At 36.1% G+C, this 18,659-nt stretch overlaps 1 protein-coding gene across 1 annotated transcript; it reads left to right on the top strand.

Moving 5' to 3' along the window:
• Positions 1-1,168: 1,168 nt before the first annotated feature.
• Positions 1,169-17,751, top strand: LOC149951551 (uncharacterized). Its single transcript, XM_090170066.1, has 5 exons — positions 1,169-1,342; positions 2,555-2,631; positions 12,455-12,547; positions 17,464-17,550; positions 17,663-17,751. The coding sequence occupies exons 1-5, from the start codon at positions 1,219-1,221 to the stop codon at positions 17,678-17,680; spliced, it is 399 nt and encodes a 132-aa protein (XP_090026192.1). The 5' UTR covers positions 1,169-1,218; the 3' UTR covers positions 17,681-17,751.
• Positions 17,752-18,659: the final 908 nt, after the last annotated feature.

Genomic DNA, 18,659 nt, shown 5'->3' with positions numbered 1-18,659 from the left:
CACATCATGAGACCCGGTCATATTATGAGACCCTTTCATACCATGAAACCCGGTCATATCATGAGACCCGGTCATATCATGAGACCCGGTCATATCATGAGACCCGGTCATATCATGAGACCCTTTCCTACCATGAAACCCGGTCATATCATGAGACCCGGTCATATCATGAGACCCTTTCATACCATGAAACTCCTTCATATCATGAGACCCTTTCCTACCATGAAACCCGGTCATATCATGAAACCCGGTCATATCATGAGACCCGGTCATATCATGAGACCCTTTCCTACCATGAAACCCGGTAAGATCATGAGACCCGGTCATATCATGAGACCCTTTCCTACCATGAAACCCGGTCATATCATGAAACCCTTTCCTACCATGAAACCCTTTCATATCATGAAACTCCGTCATATCATGAGACCCTTTCATATCAGAAATTATCTTACAATCGTAATTTATCTTTGAAATTCAGTCGAATCCGGCTTCAGGGCATCATTTGTTAGTATGTGTTGTGTTTATTTGTAAATACGTTGAACCACTAGACAGAGACCACAAGGCCAATATTCGGAAACCAGTTAGTATCAAAGAAATCTTACCTTGGGCAGTCAAAAGAATAGGGCAAATTGCCAAGAACGTAAGAAGAAATCATGAATTTGAAAAACCATAATTGTTACCACGGTAAAATTGTACGATGAAAGTTAAATATAAAGATGAAGTAATTTTTAAAGATTATATCAAAATGCGAGCGAGGCTGCTTACAATAAGAAGAAAAAAAAACATTACAAAATTTGTAATTTGCCAATATTTTGTGTGTGATAGAAGTTTCTTGTTAATTTATTTCATTTTCTTGCAACTCATTCAATCTATAAATTTTATATTCAAAACCTGCTATTTCTCTTTCACGGTAATTTTCTTTATAAATTTATATTTATGTGGAATTTGAAAGCGCCTTTACTTTCGTGAAAATCCCTCAATTACTAAAAGAAGGAATTGCGTTTTTAACTTTATATTTCTACCGTGCTATTGAAGAAAAAATACAATCCTTTCAAGATAAGTTATGTATTTGGCTTTCACTCAAAATTAAAATAAATTCTTACAACATTTCTGGCTGGTATAAAAGCGCGTGTTTCTGCCCAAATTTACTCGTTTGCTCATTAGCCAAGTTTAAGTCATTTTGGTAAACCGCGATTAGTTTAATTTAATAACACAACAATGAAGAGTTATTTGTTGGTGTGCTTTACTCTAACCATCTTCTGCGTTTTTGGAGAATCGTTGTCCGAAGTTCCGGACTCAAAAATTAAAGAAACTATCTCGGAATTGCAGAAAACTGGATGCAGTTCGTAGAAATTTATTTTAAATATAAATTTAAATGTTTTTGTGCTTTTATTTATTAAAATTTTGTAAGGCTCTATTTTATTTAGATATTTTAGTGTGTCGTTCAGCTCTATTTTAAATAATATATCTAACGGGTCAGTTGCCTCTATTATAATTAACATATTTAAGAGATTCAGTGGGCTTTATTTTAATTTACATATATTTTAGTGATACAGTGGGCTCTACTTTAATTTACATATTTTAGAGATATAGTGGGCTCTATTTTATTTACATATTTTAGGGATATAGTGGGCTCTATTTTAATTTACATAATTTTGGGATACAGTGTTCTCTATTTTAATTTAATATTCTAGAGATGCGGCGTGCTCTATTTTATTTACATATTTTAGGGATTTTGAGTTTCCTTATACGTGATGGTTCCTAACAATTACTATTGTTCAAACATAATTTTAGTTATCATTTCTTTTTTTAGTTTAATTCGTTTTTAGTTACTCGTTAAAATCATATTTTGCTTTCCCCATCATCGTAAATAAAATGGACCACTATTGCATAACTTTTAAAACCATTGTATTATCTTCCGTGGTAAAAAGAATACTTGTACGATATTAACAGGAAACTATATAGGTATACACTTGGAATGTCTAAGGAAGATTTTTACGGCCGTGATGAAGCTCGTAGAAATGGGCGTGTCTTGAAGCGGGAAAACTCACGAAAAAAAATATCGCGCCTCGCTACCCTCCTTCGACGAAAACTCGTCATTAAGCCTAATCATGGATATTATATTATTAGCTTACCTGATTATCTCTTCCATAACCATACAAATACCCGAAATTAGGTATCACTACACTTCTTTCGCGAAGAACATTATAATTACTTCAAATTATTAAGTACGATAACAAATTGAGGTTTTTAAATCCATTGTTTTATAAGCCTTTTTTGCGCGGGGAAAATCGCCTATTTGTTACCATGACGACGCATTCTTTTCACGTCCAACCTCGAGCCAATGAATTTGAAAAGTCGTGTTACGTCTTACACTTGACGTAGTTAAGCCCCGCCTTTTTCTCGACGCGCTTTCGTATCAGTGTTTACAGTTTCCTGATATTAATGCTTGAATGCTATAGCGGACTTGCAAACCTTACTCAATTTGAAATATGACATCAGTTAACCATAAAATATCGGAATATATTATAGTTTTAGATTTGTCCATTTTTAGCCAGAACTGCAACCGATGATCAATTCCAAGAGTTTGTGAAGTGCTTAAAAGAACACAACAAATTCTCCTCACCAAATGTAAGTTGCAAATTATTTTTTTTATAAATTTCGAGCTTTCTTCAATAAAATGTTATGCTCAATTTTGACCATAACGCTTGCATAAATCTAAAAGACTAAGAAGCACGTTTCACTGTCTAGAAAAGATCAGTAGTGTTGCTAAAGGTAGTCTAATGCAGGTTATAGTCCTAATTGGAATTTAAAATGGGTCCAGAAGCATTTCAATTGGGGCCTCATTTACTAATTGATATTGGTATTCTGTAAAAGTACCGTTAAAAATTTTCAAGGTAAATTGAAATGTTTTTGTCCAAAATTGGTTGAAAATGTATAACAAAATTTGTAGTCTACGAGTAGAACATTACAAGTGCCGCTACTCAGGAAAGGGGCTTAAACGGTAAGCTTCGAACGCACGGGAAATAGTCAAGCATTTTATATGACACATGTATCTCTTAATTTCTTTTGCAAGAGAGGTAAGGCACGCGCTAGGGATGTTGATAACTTTATATAAATTTCAGGAGGTTTGGTGAACAGTAAAGTAAATTAAAGAAAACTTCAAATTAATTAACTGATAATTTTTTTTCTTGCGAAGAATTAAACACATCTAAACATACTTGAAGAGAGTACAACCTTCTCTGCTCAGGTTATACTCCATTTACTAAAATCAATTTTATCATGTACATTTTCGGAATAGGCACTTCAATAAATGCTGCTCTCTTTTTTATCCTTCCCTAAGCGCATGTGCGAGTCACTAAATAAACTAGTAACTTGTTTATTAGTCCAGGGTAGATATCCATTATTTGGGAGGAGAAGTGGAAAAATATGCTATAGCCGAAAATTTCAGAATCGAAAGTCCTCAAGCCTTCAACATTGGCTTTCGCCGCCATCTTGGAAAATGGCCGCCATACCGGAATCTTCGATTTCGAAATTTTTGGTGTAAAAATGAGCGTTATAGTCTTATTATTACATTCCAGTACTTATAAGTCCGAATTTAAGTAAACGTTATTAGTAAAATTTAATTGTTTCTGTTTTATTTAAAAAACGTTTTAGATTTAGGTCAAAATCGGTTACATAATACATGCGTTATTAAAAGAAATGTTACACCCCACCCTAAAAATTACATGTTATAGCATTAATTTATTCGTATTCAACCATGATTTTAGAACTGTAGGATATATACCTGGTACCATCATTATTAAAAAAAGGCTGAACTTTCTGCCGATTTACGTCACAATCACTATTTAAACGAGCCAATCGGAGGTGCAAGGAAATGAAGCGAAAAAAGTTGGGTGGCGGAGTGGTTAGCACTTTCGCCTCGCAGCAAGATGAGCCGGGTTCGATCGCAGCTTGTTGCACTGGGTGAAAACTCGGAACAATTCCTTCTGCGTTGAGTTTTCAAGTTCTCATATTCCCCCTGGCTTAAAGGCCAACTACATATAGTTATTCGGTTTACTCTTTCTTTCACTGGAAGCTGGCTCGCTGGAAGACACATGAGCTATGCAAGCAGTCGACTACCAGGGAGAAACAGAGTATGTAGTCGGCCTTTAAGGGGTTTTCCCTCGAGATCTTCGGTTTCCCCTTTCCATAAAAACTTGTTGAGGTTAGCGTTAATAGTGAGTGTAGGGAGCTGTTGCCTCACGTGGCAGGAAGGGCTTGCCACCACCCTCTTACGCATAGTAACCCGGCCAGCGGATTTAAAGGCATTAAAAGTCGCTTGATGACTTAGACCTAAGGTGGTGCCTTGGGTATTAGCCTAGCTGATTAATGTAGTTATTTTATTAATATCTGCAGTGAGTCAATTTTGCGTTTCGATTTAGACTCCCTAAGTTTTACCTTAATTATGGTTTAAAACGTGCTTTTAAAATGTCCGTTTCTACCAATATGACTAATTCAAAAGTGAATCTTTTGAAAGCCATTCTTTCCGCCTCTTGTGATAATTTTAAGAATCTATCATTAGTGCATTTACATGTAACTAACTTATCGTACCTAGGCTTAGCATCATTTGAAGTCAGGTTGAATAATTTTTTATATCTTTGGCTACAGCTAGGAATTCTGTTGGAATTTTTGAAATATAATTTTTAATTCAATCAAAATACTTGATTGAGAAGTATCACAGTCAAGACTGGGTTTCTCATTCGATTCTGTTAACAAACGTAAATCAAAATGGTCTAGATGTTTGAGCCTTTGTGGTTTAAAAATCCCTTCCTCCTTATCAAGGGCTAACCTAGCATAAACGTTTCGGGTTAATTCTTCACTCGCTCAATTTATTTTAGATAAACTAAAACTAATTTCACGCGCAACTTTCGTGTTTTTGTTACCCATAGTTTCTCTTATAAAACAGACTCAAAATATTTATGGAGGCGAAATTTTAGGCAGACGACTGTATCCGGTGGCGCCATTGTGGGCGGGGTTTAAAACGTGATGGCGCCAGTATCATAGGAGGTTCGTGGTTGAATATGAATAAATTCTTGGTAGAAGTCCCCACCCCAATGAAAACACAAAGCCGAGCAATAGAGACCAGCATTTTTACATCTGTAACGTTTGTTGCCCCTCGCTTTAAATTTACAGCTGATTAATTCCAAGAGATCATCAGGCGGGCACGGAATTGGACTAAGACTAGAGTTCGTCTTCTGCCAACCCCACGGTGTTGGTGGCAAATGTTTTCCAAGCCCCTGCTGTATAATAAGATCTTATAGGTTTTGTTCTGGGATATGGTCAGATACGACCATTGAACAAGTGCTTATGCGAGTTATCGAGACTTCCGGAGGTGTATCAAGGGTCGTAGAATATCCGAAAGCACACTGGCTAGATGGGTGCTGACCTTACTATTTTGTACCAAAGTATGCGACGCGTTGCAAAGGCTCACTCTATTAGACTTTAAGACCTCAGAGCAGCACGTGGAATTAAGGGATTCCAGAATGACGAAAGATGTTAGTGATTTCAACATATTCAAGAATTGGTCATTGGATCATCCCCCTTTCTGTGTTGAACCAGTAAATCTTATATCTTTGGGAACGGGTTTAATTGCCGATGACACAGTTAACTGTCACTTAGCGGAAGAAATTGGGTTAAACTCTATTTCAAAAAACCTTTTTGGATATAAAGATAAAGTAATGTGATCGTGTAAAAACCATGGCACTCATTAGCAATTCTGTTAAAGTTCGAAAAGAAGATGTTCCCGACATCCTGAGGAATTCTTCAACAGAAGCGCCTGTGTAAACAATATGCTGAATATAGCTTCTTTGTTTGATGACATTTCTATACGTAAAACTATAAAATCTAAACTAATAGAAACGATGGAGCCTTTTTCACCACCAAAGTGTTCTTTACCATCGAACGCACGATTCGTTATTGATGAAGGATATCTAATCATAAAATCATATGGAAAAGACCTGCGACATATGGTGTCATATGCCAAACATATACTTAACGTACGTTTTAAATAATTTCGGCAATAAATCTACTGTAGTATTCGATGGGTACCATTCAACCTTGGACGAATATTACATCAAGCACGAAATTCGTAGAACAAAACCGAAGAATTATTTGAAAATCCTCTATTGATATATTATTTCATAAAAACGGATTTGCAATCCTTGGACAGCCAGATTGCTTGGCAAATAAGGTAAATTAAACCAGATTTATCGAACGGTTATCAAAATACCTCAAAGCTTCTGGAATTAGAGTTCTTCAGGCTAAGTCCGACGCGGATACTTCAATGGCATATAGCTTTATAAAAGCGTTGAAAATATTGTCGTGGTAGCCAATGACACCGATGTAATAGCAATTTTGGGTTCACTGTGTCAGTCATCCATATTCTTGCAAATACCAGGGTCTGCGTCGAAAACCGGTCAATTATTCGACCCGAAAATAATGCAAGATAGCCTAGGACCTTTGGCCAACTCATTGATGATCCTTCATGCCATATCTGGGTGCGACACAAAATCAGCTTTTTATAAAAAGGAAAAAGAAAACTGCCTTAAACGTATTAAAGAATGATGAAATTCTAAGAATAAAAATGGAATTTTTCAACTTTAAAGAAGCTTCTCCGATTGAAATTGCGGAAGCTGGAGAATGCTTTGTTCTCTCTCTCTCTCTCTCTCTCTCTCTCTCTCTCTCTCTCTCTCTCTCTCTCTCTCTCTCTCTCTCTCTCTCTCTCTCTCTCTCTCTCTCTCAATCTCTCTCTCCTACGACAGAATTACCGCCTCTTTCATCGGAAGCCAATTCAACGTTCGCTTTTATATCCAATAACTCTACTCTTGATCCGCCGCCTACAACAACAGTTCCTACGGTTATTTATACTTCCGCGCAAAACTCGTTTTCCGCTACAACATCTACCGCTCCATCTTGGGCTGACCTTACGGCCCCATCTAATAACTCTACCAGAACAAATCTGGACCGCTCGTCTTTTGAAAATAGTGGTAAAAATAATACTCCATTTCACACGTACAAATTTCAACGACCTACTAAGAACGCAAACCCTAATGATAGGGGAATTTCGATACGCTCTACTCACCGCAACGCTACTATTGAAGATTATTTAGTAGCCGTCGCCAATATTCTACCGTCAAAAAATATAACTGACATTTTTCGCGCAAATGGATTCATATATATCTACTTCTCCGACTCATCGTGGGCTCGCCAGCTGATTGCTGACGGCCTCGAATTCCGTAACACGGTCTTAGAATGCCTCCCTCTCGGCATCGCGCCAAAAAGGGTTCTACTTTCTAATGTTCGCCTCAATCATGTCCCGTTTCGGCGTTGTGCAAGGAAGTGTCCGCACCCTTCCCGCCTCCGTTTCTCGACCCGAATTCAAACACGTAAAAAGTGCGCGTCGCGAAGTTTCGGTTCTCTTCGAGTCGGACGACGCGTTTCGCGCCTTACCAGAATATTTACAGGTGTTCGTTAACGAAGAAATGTTCACCATATCGGTTAACAATCCGGTTCGCTGCGTTTATTGCGGAGAAACTGGACACGTCATCCGCGATTGCAAACGGGTACCACCCAAAGAAGCCCCAAAATCTACCTCTACCAAAGAAAGTGATCCACCCTCCGAGAACACTACTGTCAAATCCATTTCATCCGATACCACGATCAAGTAGTCCGTAATAAACGACGACGAAATTCGAAAGCTACTAAAGACACCTCCGAAACAAATTCTACCGTCTCTCTAACGCCATACGTGGCATTTTCCCTGGCCTCTCCGATCTCGAAAACTCTCAAGAAAAATAACTATTTTTTGATATACTTTTAAGCCATCAATCGTATTCCCCTCGCGCAAATTTTATCGATTTTAATAATGATTATTTTTACATTTATGGTTTTTAATATTATGTCGTTAAACGTACGCGGCATGAGTCAGGATATAACGTCCGTCCGCGCCCGCGATTTCGTAACTCGCTTTAAGCCAGACATTGCTTGTTTTCAAGAAACGTACGTTAATTCCAATTTTTCTAATTCGTATATTTGGTCGCAGTGGCCCTATATTCTCTACCACGCGCCTTCGTTGACGGCGCGCAGCTCGGGTGTGTCAATCGCGATACAACCTTCTCTTCAGCCTCACGTAAACACCGTCAGATCTTTTCGTGATGTCTGTTTATATATCCGATTTAACGAGGGAATTTTCTCCTCCCAAACCCCCGTGCATTTGTTTTGTATTTACATCTCCTCCTCGAGCGACGACGTCGCGTTTGACACGCTAAATTTTATTACCGGTATTATTGAAAATATTGAACGCGCCGATACTGTTTTCCTTATTGGCGACTTTTATTGTTGCCTAAACCCGATTGACCGTAAAAACTGCGCCGAAAATCGAAACGGCATTTGCTCAAATTTAAACGATCTCGTAACCAATCTTGATCTCAGTGACGCGTACCGTTTTTTAAATCCATCCACCCACAGTTTCACGTGGCGCGCTAAAAATCATAACAAACTTATTTCTGCCCGGTTAGACCGTATGTACTTTCGATCTAACTTCCGCTTAAAGAACGTCCGCCATATCCCATCCGGTTTCTCCGACCACGATGCGATATTCTGCCAATTTTTCGACACTTTCTCGGTGCCCCGTTCGCCGCCGTTCTGGCGTATGAACCCGCGCTACCTCCAAGATTCAGTTTTTCTGTCGCAGTCTCGCGACATGATTGTGACTCTGCTCGACGCGAAGCCACCCTTGAGATCTTGGACCTCCTACTGGTTCGAAGTGTTAAAACCCGAAATAAAAACTTTTTCGATGTTATTTTGGCACCGTCGTAACGTTCGAGATACGGCCGCCATAAACTACCACGAAGCTATGGTGTCGGCTTTCCCAGCTGGCTCCCCCGAACATCAAGAACATAGTGAAAATTTGAAAAACTTTCTAATGGACCGCTCTACCGACTCACTACTTCGCGCGCGTGAATCCTTTTTTAACTGTATAGATACTCCCTCCCGTGACTTTTATAAGCTTGAAAAGAAAGCTAGTGCCACCAATATCATTCCATCCGTCTACGATCCTCGGGGTGTTACGATCTCTGACCCTGACAATATCCGTGATGTAGTTGCCGACTATTACGCGGACCTTTACAAAAAACCAACCGATACTTGTATCTCTAACATCAACGCTTACCTATCGACTGATATGCCCGTACTCGAAGCTTACGAGGCAGATACTATATCCGGTATTTTTTCCCTATCGGAAACTACTAGCGCTTTAAAGGGGCTCTCTCGCGGCAAGGCTTGTGGTCTTGACGGGATCCCCGTCGAGTATTTCGTCGCTTTCTGGGACTTACTCGGGCCCATCCTCGTCGAGGTATTTAATGGCCTACTGACCTCCCCTACTTTTTGGAAAAAGTTCTCTCGCTCCGTCGTCTCCCTCCTTCCAAAGACGGGCGACCTGATGAACTTAGCGAACTGGCGTCCTATATCCCTTAATGATTCTGATTATAAGCTCTACACTAAAGTCTTGGCTAACCGCTTAATTTCCGTCATCGCGAAGCTAATCCACCCTTCCCAAACCTACTCTATACCGGGTAGATGTATCTATAATTCGCTCGCGGTTCTACGCGATCTCATTAATCTCGCTAATACGCGGAACGAGCGTCTAGCCATCGCCAACATTGACTTTAGAAAAGCGTTCGATCGCGTCGATCACGTCTTCCTATTTAAGACTCTCGCCCGCTTCGGCATTCCTAGCAGTTTTCTCGACTCTCTCAAAGTAATTTACACCGACCCGTCTTTTCGCGTTCGGGTTAACAATACCGTCACCCGCGATATCCCTTTCGCTAGAGGCATTCGGCAGGGCTGTCCGCTCTCCGGTCTGCTCTTTGCCGTCTCTCCTCGAGCCTCTCTTATGCCACTTACGCGCCGCCTTACATAGGCCCTTCGGTCCTACCTACCACGACATCACTAACACCACCTTCGCCGATGATCTTAACGGTCTTCTCCGAAACGAGTCCGAGTTCGCCGTCATGGGCGACTGTCTCGAGGCTTTTTCTTCCGTTTCTGGCGCCAGCGTTAACTACGATAAATCTTTCGTCCTTTGGTGCGGCGAGTGGCGTAACAACCCGCCCAATATTGACGTTCCCTATCCCACCAGTAATGACGGCGGCAAGTTTCTAGGCGTCCACCTAGGAAACTCCCCGGATTACGAATTTCGAAATTGGCCAGAACTCACTAGTCGCCTTCACCGCGTTCTCGGGCGCTGGCTCCACTATAAACATTTATGTTCTCTCTCAGGCCGAATCCTCCTTATCAATCAGCTCGCATCCTCGATTCTTTGGCATAGACTAAAAATACTCAATCCTCCGCCTTCCTTCGTTCGCGAATGGCAGACCAAAATCGTCAATTTCCTCTGGACCGGAATTCATTGGGTTCCGTCCGAGCTTTTGTTTCCACAGGCTATTGCGGGGGGTCTCGGACTCGTCAATATCGAGCTTAAGATTGACGCATTCCGAGTCCAACAAATTTCTGAATTTCTTTGCTCTGCCGACCGCGATACCCCTAACGTAAGGTGCGCCGCCGCCATTCTCAGACATTTTCTCCCACGTCTCCCGTCGGCCGAAGCGATTATCTCCGACGCGTCCACTCAAAATTTTAAAATTCCGTTTTATTCGTCCGCCCTTTCGTCCTGGTTTAAAATGCCTCTTCGTATTCAACCCACCCTCTCCTCCCGTACTAAATTACTAAATATCCCGTTTGCCACTTCCCCTTTCTTTAAGACCGTCAACGGTACTCTTCTTCAATCTCGAGATGTTTCAGCCCTCGCGAACCAAAACCTTAATAGACTTTCCGACCTTCTTGATGCGGAAGGCCGCTGGCTTCCTCAACAGCGTCTACCGTTGTCTAGGTCCCCTTCCCGAATCTTCACCCAACAACATAGACAACTTATTCAAACGTGTATCCGTAACTATCCCGAAACCTTCGACGCTACTGGCATCAAGCCAAACGCGGAGTTTAACGATGAAAACCTTTTATCTATCTCGGCTGAGACCCATAGCGGTCCCAAAGTCAGCCGATTTCTATTAACAGACAACCCCGCCACTCGCGACATTTACCAATGCCTCGTTAGCCTCTCTTTTCCCGGTCGGCCTCCGATCGTGCCAACCATGGATCTTACTACAACCCGCCATTCCTCATGGCTCGGTCGTAGCCTTTCGCCCATTAGCTCCAGAGCGGATCTCTGTACCCACTGGAGATCTCTTCACCTCGCTCTTCCCGCTCCAGCCCGGCTTTTCCATATCGTGGAGAGCCTCGATTGCAATTCGTGCCCTTTTTGCCCGGCGAAAGGCACGGTCAAGCATTGTTATTTCGACTGTCCCCTCGCCAAGGGTGTTGGTGACAGAGTTTTGGAGAGCGTGTATCGTGAAACTGGGCACCTTCACTCCTTAACTGATGCGTGGACATTAGCGAGCAACGAAAACCGTACGCATAACTTTTGCAATTTCGCTTTTGTCATGATGAAAGTTGCGCTTTTCGAAATATATAACGAACTCTCCGAAATTTCTCTCTCCACTAACACTTTTGTCCAGTACGTTAATCGCATCCATCAATCGATAGGTAACCGAGTAATCGCTCGCTATCGGGCTCATAAACAATCCGCTATAGCGGGTGGAACTGACAATGTTTTTAATGACCTCTGGGGTATGGCCCGCGAACCCCAGTGGTTATAGTTTGCGTGTAAATAATAAGTGTTATAATTGTTTTTAGTATTGTTATTAGTGTATATTAAACTTATATCTATGTAAACTTGAATTTTTGATTTGGCAACTGCAATAAAGCGAGATATTTTGAAAACAAAAACTCTCTCTCTCTCTCTCTCTCTCTCTCTCTCTCTCTCTCTCTCTCTCTCTCTCTCTCTCTCTCTCTCTCTCTCTCTCTCTCTCTCTCTCTCTCTCTCTCTCTCTCTCTCTCTCTCTCTCTCTCTCTCTCTCTCTCTCTCTCTCTCTCTCTCTCTCTCTATCTCTCTCTCTCTCTCTCTCTCTCTCTCTCTCTATGTGCGATTCGGATACGGTGGCCATTTTCCAAGATGGCGGTGAAAGCCGGCGTCGGAGGCTTGGGGATTTTTGGGAGATGGTAATTGACCCAAATCCATTTCTATTCTGAAGTTTTCGGATAGAGCTTATTTTTTTCACTTCAAAATGCGATCCTTTTTATATTGAAATATTAAGCATCGTGTGCTTCGAAATATAACTCTTTTACAAGTATGTCCTACCCCTTCAAATCGCTGAACCGGTTATATTTAGGCGTCTATTAATGTCATATCAGAACAATTCAGACCAAATGTTTTTTGATGTGACTTTATTTTTACTGCTAAATAATGCGTAATGAACAAATTTTAATATTTTAAACAAAGTTTTTTAAATTCGTGTAGCAATACGCAGCTTGCAAGAGATTCGTCGATGGAACCGTTGCCGATAAACCGATATTACAAGCAGTGTGCCAAACCTTTGGAGGATCGAATGATGTGAGTAAACGAATGATCTGTAAACGATACATTTAAATATCGTTATCATTTATGACAGGGGACCTAAAATAAATTTTAAAAATGCAGGATCTCTTATAGCAGGATAATTAATACAAAATTTAAAACTTGATCTATTATGACAGAAGACATTATACAAAATCTAAAAACAAATTTAAAACTTCATAATCTTTTATGAGTGGAGATCTAATATAAATATCAAAACTGCAGGATCTGTAATGCCAGGAGACATTAAATAAAATTTAAACTACAGTATCTCCTATAACACGAGACTTTTAATTACAGAATCTCTTATGACAGGAGACTTAACATGAAATTTAAACTACAGAATCTCTTATGACAGGAGACCTAATATGAAACTAAAAACTTTAATGTTCCTTACATGTATGACAGGATTCTTACAAAAAATTCACATTTATAGTTTAGTAGACTAGAAAGAATATGTGAGCTAAGACAAGAGAAGGGGAGTCGAATTTTCAATGTCTTATTTCGTATACGAATCAAACGTATTTATTTTAATATTTTGACTTGAATTCCGATTTTATTCTTGATTAGTTCACGAAGAGACACATATTAATTTTCCACTTCCCTAACGCAAAATAAGTTAGATGGTTGGAAAAGTTAATAATGTAACTTACTCGTACAATGTTGTATAACAAAATTTGTTTCAATACTGTAACCTAAATTTCCAATTATTTTAAGAACAGTCACAAATTTATGTTCGTTTTTCTCATTTTTATAGTATTTTAAGTTTTCTTAAGGATAAAAATAATTACATTTCTTAATTTAAAATGAAATTTAATATAATATTACGTTATATCAAGATGACATTTATTTATACTTAGGAAGAATGACTGTGTTGAGACGATGTTTCAGGTATCGCTCCTTTAATAACGACGCCTTTCGATGCTGTCAAAGGCAACGATCACCTAAATATAGTCATTATCCATTAGCAGAAATAAATACGTTCTTGGTTATATTATATTATACACATTATATGCTTAATGAATATTATTACACATTATATGCTTAATGAATATTATTACACATTATATGCTTAATGAATATTATTACACATTATATGCTTAATGAATATTATTACGTATTATATACATAATACTATACTATTATATACTATATTATATTATTAGATATTAAATACTACATTATGTTATCACATATTATACACTATACTATATACTATATTATTACATATTATTTAATATACTATATTATTACATATTATTTAATATACTATATTATTACATATTATTTAATATACTATATTATTACATATTATTTAATATACTATATTATTACATATTATTTAATATACTATATTATTACATATTATTTAATATACTATATTATTACATATTATTTAATATACTATATTATTACATATTATTTAATATACTATATTATTACATATTATTTAATATACTATATTATTACGTATTATATACTAATCTATAATATTACAAATTATATACTATATAGGGTCATTCCATGTGAAATCGAGAGGTTGGGAGGCACTACCTCACCGATTTTAACATGATTTTTTGTGTGAATGAAGGCTTGAAATAATGACAATTCCAAAAATTTAAGCCCTCTAGCTGTAAAATTGGGCGTTTTATGATTTATTGAAATTTACACACAACGAAGGCTTCGCGGCCCCAAAAATTCAAATATTTGACCATAACTCGCAGTGAAATTACCCAATACTAATACAAATAAGTCACTTTATCCCAAATTCGACAACAAATCCGAATCTAGCAATGAAATTGATATCGGACTATTATTGTAGAAGATATTAAGGTATTAGGGGGGTTCATTTAACCCCCAAAACTCAAAAATGACGTCACCTTCGATTTTTTTAATTTTTTTATATGTTAGTTCTCCTGAGTTAAGTAACTTATATTTAATATATCAACAATGAGAAACGTTTATTTTAAGTATAACATTTAGTTTATTTTATTTTAAAAAAACTATTTTTAATTTGTAATGTTGAATATAGAGGTCACTTTTTCAATACAGTGCAATTTAAAGTCATGTATTTATCATGAATGAATTTATATAAGTATCTATTATGTATTTCAATTATAATTGAACATTAAAAACCATTCAGTGTATCTTAATTTCGCACCGAAATTGGTTTTCGATCATTATTGTAGAAGACATTAGGGGGGTTCATTTGACCCCCGAAAACAAAAATGACGTCAACTTCTATTTTTTTAATTTTAGTTTATGTTATTTCTCCTGACCCAAGTAACTTAGATTTAAAATATCAACAATGAGAAACTTTTATTTTAAGTATAACAATTAGTTTATTTTATTTTGAAAAAAAATATTTTTAATTTGTAATGTTGTATATAGAGGATGCTTTTTCAATAAAGTGCAATTTAAATGCTTTGTATTTATCAAAAATTTATTTGAATATAAATCTCTTATTTATTTCAATTATAATTGTACCATTAAAAACCATTCTGTGCATCTTAATTTGGCCCCGTAATTTGTTTTAGATCATTACTGTAGAAGACATTAGGGGGTTCTCTAGACTCCCAAAATCGGGAATAACGTTAGTTATCTTGGTCCAAGTAGATAATATTAAAATATCAACAATAGGATCAGCACAGATTGTCTCTCCTTGGCGATTTGTGTGAATGCCCAAATCAGTGAGGGTGCAGAACCTTAATGAGAGCATAGTCCTGGTCTTCTCTAAGATCAAGAAGAACGCCTAAGTATAGTTTTGCCCCATATACGCAAGCCACGTATTTCTAGGTTTGAGACTTTAAAAATGAAGTTTCTCTGTTACCAAACAGAACCGTAAAATAATCGATTTCTCCGAAAAGTCTAAAAATCGACATATGATTTAAATTCTTTGGTACAAAGGAGTGGTAACTCGTTGTGCCTTTGACTCTTCTAGCTCGTTTCAATCATTCTTCGAGAAGTTGAGCATAGTCGAAATGTATCTTCACTTCATCTAGTGAAAAGCAAATGAACTAATCATACTCTTAAATTAGACTCAATGGAGTTTAATGATGAAATTGCAATTTAAATAAAAAAAATTAAATCCAAAATCATAATTAAAATTTTTCATGGTATAAATCGTTTCTCGTGTTGATATTTTAAATATAAGCTACATTGGCCAAAATAACTAACATATTAAAAAATCGAAATAATCGAAGGTGACGTCATTCACGTTTTTGCGGGGTCTTGAGGACCCCCAAATGTCTTCTATAATAATGATTCAAAACCAATTTCCGAGCCAAATTGAGATACACCGAATGTTTTTTTATGTTAAAATTATAATTGAAATAAATAAGAGATTGATATTCAAATTAATTTTTGATAAATACAAAACATTTAAATTGTACTTTATTGAATAAGCGACCTCTATATGCAACATTACAAATTAAAAATATTTTTTTTTCAAAATAAAATAAACTAAGTGCTATACTTAAAATAATAGTTACTCATTGTTGATATTTTAAATCTAAGTTACTTGGGTCAGGAGAAATAACATATACAAAAATTAAAAAAATCGAAGTTGACGTCATTTCCGTTTTTGGGGGTCAAATGAACCCCCCTAATGTCTTCTACAATAATGATCGAAAACCAATTTCGGTGCGAAATTAAGATACACTGAATGGATTTTAATGTTCAATTATAATTGAAATAAATAATAGATACATATATAAATTCATTCTTGATAAATACAAAACATTTAAATTGCAATGCATTTAAAAAGCGACCTCTATATTCAACATTACAAATTAAAAATATTTTTTTTAAATAAAATAAACTAAGTGTTATACTTAAAATAAAAGTTTCTCATTGCTGATATATTAAATATAAGTTACTTAACTCAGGAGAACTAACATATAAAAAAATTAAAAAAATCGAAGGTGACGTCATTTTCGATTTTTGAGGGTTAAATGAACCCCCCTAATACCTTAATATCTTCAACAATAATAGTCCGATATCAATTTCATTGCTAGATTCGGATTTTTTGTCGAATTTGGGATAAAGTGACTTATTTGTATTAGTATTGGGTAATTTCACTGCGAGTTATGGTCAAATATTTGAATTTTTGGGGCCGCGAAGCCTTCGTTGTGTGTAAATTTCAATAAATCATAAAACGCCCAATTTTACAGCTAGAGGGCTTAAATTTTTGGAATTGTCATTATTTCAAGCCTTCATTCACACAAAAAAATCATGTTAAAATCGGTGAGGTAGTGCCTCCCAACCTCTCGATTTCACATGGAATGACCCTATATAGTATATAATTTGTAATATTATAGATTAGTATATAATACGTAATAATATAGTATATTAAATAATATGTAATAATATAGTATATTAAATAATATGTAATAATATAGTATATAGTATAGTGTATAATATGTGATAACATAATGTAGTATTTAATATCTAATAATATAATATAGTATATAATAGTATAGTATTATGTATATAATACGTAATAATATTCATTAAGCATATAATGTGTAATAATATTCATTAAGCATATAATGTGTAATAATATTCATTAAGCATATAATGTGTAATAATATTCATTAAGCATATAATGTGTAATAATATTCATTGAGTATATAATATGTAATAATATTCATTAGGTATATAATATGTAATATTCTTTACGTATATAAATAATGGGTACCAAAATGAAATAACCAAACGTAATAGTAACAGCTAGACAATACTTGCACTGCAAATTATAATAAGATAATTATATAATATAAATTTGCTATAACGTATTTTGGTGAATATCATTAAAAATTTCTCGCAAAACTATATTCGAGATATTACATGAGATTTCAATAAGAAAACATTGAAAGTTCGAAAATTAATTGTTAAAAATTAACGAAATGTAGGATGAGCTGGTAGGATGTATACTTGAAGAGAGACAGAGAGATCATCCCGATGATGATGTCGTTCAAGGCACTATTGACTCACTCAAGGTAACTGTATTTTCCCAAATTACTCCTCATCAACCATTTATTCAAAAATGTCTAATCAACATTTTTTAAACAAAATTATTTACCATCAGTAATTTAATAAATATTTTTCTAGAAATGCCAGTTGAAATAAGCCACAAACAGCGTAGTGAACATCAAATATATACAGTTTATGGAAATACTAAATAAAGAATAGCATTCTAATGTATCGCTTATTATTTTTTTACCGTCCAGCCTGCACCTTTTAATTATTGTTTTCTTTCTCAAATGGTTGAAGTCATTATTATTAATTAAAGGGAGTCCAAGCCTAAAAAAGGATGATAAAATTGGCGAATAAGTAGATTAGTCCATTCAGAAAAGGGATAAAAAAGCTATACCCTAAACAAATTTGAAGAAATTTAATAAACTTACAAATAGCCTAACAAAACGCAGTCTAGAGCGTGGTGGGAAAATCTCCAAACGATCGATATATCTATATTAACCTAAAATTAAAAACACTTTTAAAATTTATTTATATAAAAAAGTGTTATTAATGGTAGTTTAATTTTATTGCTTTTAAAGACTTGCAACCAGTGGCGGGCTCCAGTGGGGGGGTTGTAGGCTCGGTATGCTATGGTCTACTTTGGAAATGTAACAGATCCCCAATTCCTACCAGGGGCCAACATTTTTTAAAAAAAGAAAGCGTTTGTGGGTAAACTATTAAATTCCTTAAAATGCTACGGAAAATTATTACAGGATCGTCGAAATTTTATCATGAATGATCATATTTTTCTTGCTTTATAAAATGTAAAGGGAGTCCTAAAGATCCTTCTTAGGATCGAAAAAATAAAAAATAGGGGGCAAACTCATATACTTGGCCTACCTAAGTAAATTTTGATTTCATGAATCCTATATAACTTTTTGCTCGATTATTTGAAGAAAAAAACTTTTAATAGAAGAAAAAAACTAACACAATCACCTTAGTAGATCTTTCAAACTAAGAATTGTGGATAAACAAACATTTCACGTTTCTCCACTTCCATAATTAATCGTAAAAATAAAACGGTAAATATTTAAGTAAAAACCATTGGCTTATGTTTAAAAAACGATTTCGTGAGTCTTTAGTTTTCTAA

This window comes from Leiobunum rupestre, chromosome 3 (assembly GCF_980474605.1).
Source record: "Leiobunum rupestre chromosome 3, qqLeiRupe1.1.hap1, whole genome shotgun sequence".
NCBI classification, from domain to species: Eukaryota; Metazoa; Arthropoda; class Arachnida; order Opiliones; family Sclerosomatidae; genus Leiobunum; species Leiobunum rupestre.
Note: the sequence above shows the minus strand (reverse complement) of the source record. Positions and strands in the feature narration are given on the sequence as shown.

What these genes read in the sequence shown, in the direction of transcription:
- LOC149951551 (XM_090170066.1), top strand. Translation starts at nt 1,219, where the DNA reads ATGAAGAGTTATTTGTTGGTGTGCTTTACTCTAACCATCTTCTGCGTT. An exon ending in ACAAATTCTCCTCACCAAAT is followed by an intron (nt 2,632 to 12,454) that starts GTAAGTTGCAAA and finishes AAATTCGTGTAG; the next exon opens with CAATACGCAGCTTGCAAGAG. An exon ending in CCTTTGGAGGATCGAATGAT is followed by an intron (nt 12,548 to 17,463) that starts GTGAGTAAACGA and finishes AACGAAATGTAG; the next exon opens with GATGAGCTGGTAGGATGTAT.